Genomic DNA, 6,164 nt, shown 5'->3' with positions numbered 1-6,164 from the left:
AGAGAGAGGTCCTTTGTGCGTGTGTGTGTGTGTGTGTGTGTGTGTGTGTGTGTGTGTGTGTGTGTGTGTGTGTGTGTGTGTGTGTGTGTGTGTGGGATTCATCCTGCTCCCTCGGCTCCGTCTTACCCCCCATTTTCTCTGACAGCTTCCATGCCCACCCTATGAGTCTTTATAAAAGTGTGTGTGGTCTTTTATTGTGTAATATATTAACCACTCACACTCTCCCTCCTTCTTATCTGCTCTCAGTACTCTGGGGGAGGCTTGGGCCCAGCTGAAGAAGAGCCTGGCAGACGAAGCTGAAGTTCACCTAAAGTTCTCCTCGAAGGTAATTCATCAAACTCTGTCGGATCCGGTTAATAAGATATGAAACCAAATATTAACTAAACAGATTTTTCATAGTATTCTGACTGCCTGATTATTCGCCACAGCCATGCCCGTCTCTCTTAAAGCACAAAAGGGCATACAATAGATGCAGACAGGAAAAGCTTAGCAACAATGTGGCAACCAGAGACCACGGAATGTCTCAATAACAGGCAAAACTAACAGTGGCAACATGAAGTGGGTGGATACCAATAAACACAAAGCTAGCATCGCTATATTATACAAGATATGTCCAGTGTTTGTTTTGTTTACAAAATACTGAATGGCAGAATGGATTCCTCCCCCGCACACCACAGACATAGTTTAGACCAAACCAGAACTGGCTTTAAGAGGCAACATTGTTTTCTTTGGCCAGATTACATTCACAACAACAGCTTAAAGTTAGTCGTGGTAAAAAAGAAAGAAAGGACACCCTCTGTCACTTTAGGAAATACCTAACCTGGTTTTAGCAGGTCTAAAAATTAGATTATATGCAAAGTGAGATTAACATGACATATTGCACCGTGCCATTATTTATTTAACACAAACTGAGAAAATGGAACATGGAAGTACATGGTGACAACATATTTTGACTTTTATACTGATATAAAAGTGAATACATGCACAAAATGAGGGTGCTGTTTTTTGTTTTATTTGTGTTTCTCTTATCAGAATCGTTAAAACAAACTAACAGTTAGTGCCTTCCACTCTGGACAGGAATCAGTTTGTCTCTGCTATTCAATTCAACTTTATTTATACAGCGCCAGATCACAACAGTCGCCCCAAGGCTCTTTATATTGTAAGGTAGACCCTAGAATAATACATACAGAGAAAAACCCAACAATCATGTGACCCCCTATGAGCAAGCACCTTGCCGATAGTGGGAAGGAAAAACTCCCTTTTAACAGGAAGAAACCTCCGGCAGAACCAGGCTCAGGGAGCCATCTGTCGCGACCAGTTGAGGAGAAAGAAGGAAGACCGGATATTCTGATTGAATGCGACCTAGCTTTATAATACGTTATTTGCATTGCATCACATTTGTAAAAAAACAACATTTTTACAGTTTTCATTCATTTGAGATCACACGTTTATGAGAATGCACAAACAAAGGTCTAAATGAAGATTTCTTCACTTTTTGTTTTGTTTTTTTAACCGACTTTGTTTAGCCAAAGTTCAGTTTGCTTCTTCAGTCTGATGCATTAACAACCAGCCACTCAGTTTATCCACAGCTGTTTGGAAACTACAGAGTACTGGTGTGAACACTTCTGCTGAGCTTTCTGTTAAAGCCCATCAATTCCTCTTTTCCCCAGGCTCCTGCTTTTTTAAAAGTGGGTCATTTAAACCTACACTGAAAATAGGTTTAGCTTAGATAAAAGCCATAAGATGTGATCTAACCCAGTTAACTTTTTAACGTAACCTTCAGGGACCCTGAACAGTGATAAATGTGACTGTGGCCCTGTGATTTGAACAAAGACTTCCTGCATCTCCCTGTGAGCGTCTCTTTTTCATAGAGCCAAGGCTCTTATTTCACCTTACAGTTACTGAATAAACTGGGGGATGTTTTATCAGGTGGACTAATGTTTCCAGTTGTTTAACCTCTTTAAGCCTTATGATGAAGAGGTCACACTGTATTTTATTGGCTGATTACTCCGGACGGACGCTGCTGCTTGGTTTTACAGTACGTCCATATTGGCTGCGGGTACTGCAGCCTACAGCACATGTGACTCACTAGGCAGACAGACTGCCTTCTAATGCAGTGACATAGAGTAAAGGGCTTCCTGATGGCTCTGTGGGCTGAAGCACATGTGTGTGACACAGAGGCTTTGACTCAACATTTTATTTATTGATTTATTTTAAAAATAATTTTTAATCGCGATTTCCCCTCAAGCAGAAAGGCTGCGGGAACCGGTAGCAGATGATTTATGAGCGAGGCATCTTCTGTCTTAAGAACTCAGTAATGCTTTCAAAGTCTTCAAGGGGCCAGCTAGCGCTCTTCATTTTCAGGTCGTTTTCGATGTTTGATGTCGAAGGAAAGAGGGGGAGACAAAAGACAGAGGCCAGGATTCCAGCTGGAGTGATGGAGGAAATGGAATCGGTGATGTTATCCTCCAGGGATGCACAGATGTGCGGCACTTTTCCAGGTTCTTGGAGGAGAAGGAAGGGTTTAAGTGGAAATGAATTTTGAATGACGGTGTGATTGCAGGAAGGAGCTGCACATCTCATTCATCACTGACAGCTGGGACAGGACACCACATTGCATATTACCAGTGACGGGCCTGCTGCTGGCATTCAAAAATAATATGGCCTTGTCAGAAACTTGGATCTGGAAGATGTGCTGTTAACTTTAAAAGCCACTTTACCAATAAAGGATCAAGCAAAAAGAGAAGCAAATGAATGATAACAACTGAGATTCTCGTTTTTGCTTGGCTCCTTCATATCAAAGCATTTGTGATCTAAAATAGCTCAGTGTCAGAAGATGATGACATGATATATGGAATGCAACCAGAGCGAATGGAGCTAATTAAGGTTCTGGATAATTAAATCTGATAAACAGAGAGGTGATTAAAGGGTGTCCCTTTGTGATTAATCACTAGCATTACTGTAATCTAAACTCTATAAACCTGAGTTGCTCTTGAAGAAGAAGTCATTTTATTGAAACTTCTCTTAATGTGCATTAACAGTCGCTGTATTTGTTGTTCAGTGCATGAATCTGCCTGACACATTTGTTTTCCCTTTCAGCTACCAGAATTCTGAAACCAATCAAAGTACCACATGGTTTTGAGTAGTGAACACTATAAGTCACGAAGTGCTAAATGAGACCAAACTTGGCTCTATTTTGTATCAGTGTCAGGACATACAATGGACCTGAGTGGCTTAATGACTTTTCTATGCGTTATTTTGTAAATACGGTCATGTTTTAAAAAAAAGGACATGTAAAAACAACCTCAAATGACTGACAACAAATGACATATTACACTATCCTTATTCATTTAACAGCAACTAAGTATAAATGCAGAAGCAGATGGTGTGAAATATTAAGTGCATCATGTGATTTGGTAGCTTGTAGAAGCATTTGTACCTGTAATAAAGTGAAGTAAGCCTATTCTGTTTGACTTTATGAGTCTCTCACATCATTGTGGAGGAACTTTAGCCCACTCTTATTTGAAACGTTGCTTTAGCTTATTGAGGTTTGTGGGAATTTGCTGGGATGTCCACTCCCGGGAGACTTTCTCCTTTTGTGAATAAGCTTCCTCACTTACATTTTCTGTGGTTTGTTGTTGATTCAACAAACCAAAGTCTAGGAATGCTAAACTGTTTTTGACTAGCCAACAGTGTAAATATTTGGCTAATTAGCCACTAGCAAAACTTTTGGCTAATGTCTGTGCCTCTCACCTTTTTATCTCAAAGAAAAAGATACTCAGAAGTTTTGGAACTGTAAGTTTAATGAATCAATTCTGTCATAGCAGGAAAGCTGCAGTCAGTATTTCTCCTGTTTGCTATTTATTCCTGCTGTCTGCTGTCTATATGTTATTACGGCACAGTTGGTGTAGAGCATTGTACATGTACAATGACAATAAAGGGCTATTTTTCTATTATAGCAATGGCCAGTCATGTTTTACTGACAAACGCTTGCCTGAAACTAGCTTTTCATCATTTTTTTTCTGCACAGAAAAAAATCAGTATTCAGTATGTGTTGTTTTCTTTGAGCAGCTCCAGAGTGAAGTGGAGAAGCCCTTCCTGACCTTCAGGGAAAACTTTAAGAAGGACATGAAGAGGCTCGACCACCACATCGCCGACCTACGGAAGCAGATGGTTGGCCGCTATGCGGCTGTGGAGAAGGTATCCAAACTCATACAAATATAAGAACTCATGTACGTTATATTATTTCATATGGCAGTATAAACTATTTAAGGAATCATCTCACTGCTGATTATAATTCCACATTTCTTCTATAAGCAGATGGCTGTTTCTCATCTGTTGGATATTTTGTCTTTGTTTATATATACAATAGAAAGCAACTGGGTAAAGCTCGTCTAACATCATCTGTCAGTGTCTTTATGATCAGCGATCATGCTGAGAAAGGACTCAGCAGTTTCTCTCAAATAAAGTAATCTGATGGGCGACTGAGCATTTAAAGCAGGACTGCAAATAAGTTACTGACATTGTTGGCTGTCAAAAGAAAGCTTTAACACTGAATGATGCATGAATGGTGCAGACAGCATTATCACTGTGGTGAATTGAAGAAGACTGTAACATTATTTTATCGTGTTAGCGTGATGTTGCACATTGTTTAAAGGAAAACATTTGCTGCCTGAAGCTCAGCCAGAAATTCAGATTGTTTTGTGAAAGTCTTTACTTCAGACTCTTATCTCTGGCAGGCTCGTAAAGCTCTGTCTGACAGGCAGAAAGAGTTGGAGCTAAAGACGCAGCAGCTGGAGATCAAACTCAGCAACAAGATTGAAGAAGACATCAAAAAAGCCCGCAGGAAATCCACACAAGCAGGTCAGAGCATGGGGCAAAGGTCAAACCATGGGTCTTTATAGGGTCACACTTTCACTGAGGTAATTGTTGTTTACACTGTACCCTCTCATGTGGCTATGAAACATTCACCGTTGGTCGCTGTTTCCCGACTTTAATGGTACTGCATGTGAATTCTAAATTTCTAGGTTTAAAATTATGTAGTTTAAACAAATCTGTCAAAATGTTCTAAGAACCACTATGACTGTATGTGCACAACATCTGTTTTCAAACTAAACTTACTTCAGCAGAAATTTACTGGATAAGGAAATGGATCCAAACCAGTGCTAAAAGACTTTGTTGAGTCTTCTCAACTTCCTATTCTACACTGATGTTATGTTATATATACATATGTGTATACATATATATCTATATACATATATATCTATATATATCTATATCTATATATATATCTATTCTATATCTATATAATATATATCTATATATATATATCTTATATCTATATATCTATCTATATATATCTATATATATATATATATATATATATATATATATATATATATAATCATATATACTATATATATATATTTATATATATATATATATATATATATATATCTTATATATATATATCATCTATTAATGATAATATTGTATATAGATATATATAGTATATATATATTATATATAATTATATATATAGTATATATATATATGAATATATATATATATATATATATATATATCTATATATATATATCTATATATATATATATATATATATATATATCTATATATATATATATCTATATATATATATATCTATATATATATATCATATATATATATATCTATATATATATTATATCTATATATATACTATTATATATATATATCTATATATATATATCTATATATATATATATATATATTCTATATATATATATATCTATATATATATATATATCTATATATATATCTATATATATATATATCTATCATATATATCTATATATCTTATATATCTATATATATCTATATATATATCTATATATCTATATATCTATATATCTATCATATCTATATATCTATATATCTATATATATATATATATCTATATTATATATATATATATATATCATATATATATATATATCTATATCGTACATCTACAGCGCTCAGCATGAGTTCTGAATGTAATAATCAATTTGAAAGACCTGGCTGAAGTCTGCACTCATAGATATATATATTATATATATATATATATAGATATAGTATATGATATAGTAGATATATAGATATAATATAATATAGATATAAGATGT

At 35.5% G+C, this 6,164-nt stretch overlaps 1 protein-coding gene across 1 annotated transcript in view; it reads left to right on the top strand.

Annotated features, from left to right (window-relative positions):
- Positions 1 to 6,164, top strand: part of gas7b (growth arrest-specific 7b) — a 65,435-nt gene that overhangs the window by 46,918 nt on the left and 12,353 nt on the right. Inside the window, exons 9-11 of the mRNA XM_005923766.3 lie at positions 247 to 325; positions 4,072 to 4,200; positions 4,740 to 4,863. Of these exons, the coding sequence (XP_005923828.1) occupies positions 247 to 325; positions 4,072 to 4,200; positions 4,740 to 4,863 (332 nt within the window). The remainder of the gene's footprint in view (positions 1 to 246; positions 326 to 4,071; positions 4,201 to 4,739; positions 4,864 to 6,164) is intronic.

This window comes from Haplochromis burtoni, unplaced genomic scaffold (assembly GCF_018398535.1).
Source record: "Haplochromis burtoni strain Fernald_Lab_line unplaced genomic scaffold, NCSU_Asbu1 Contig_71, whole genome shotgun sequence".
Classification (NCBI taxonomy): Eukaryota; Metazoa; Chordata; class Actinopteri; order Cichliformes; family Cichlidae; genus Haplochromis; species Haplochromis burtoni.
The sequence above is the reverse complement of the archived record's forward strand: the minus strand, read 5'-3'. Positions and strand labels throughout refer to the sequence as shown.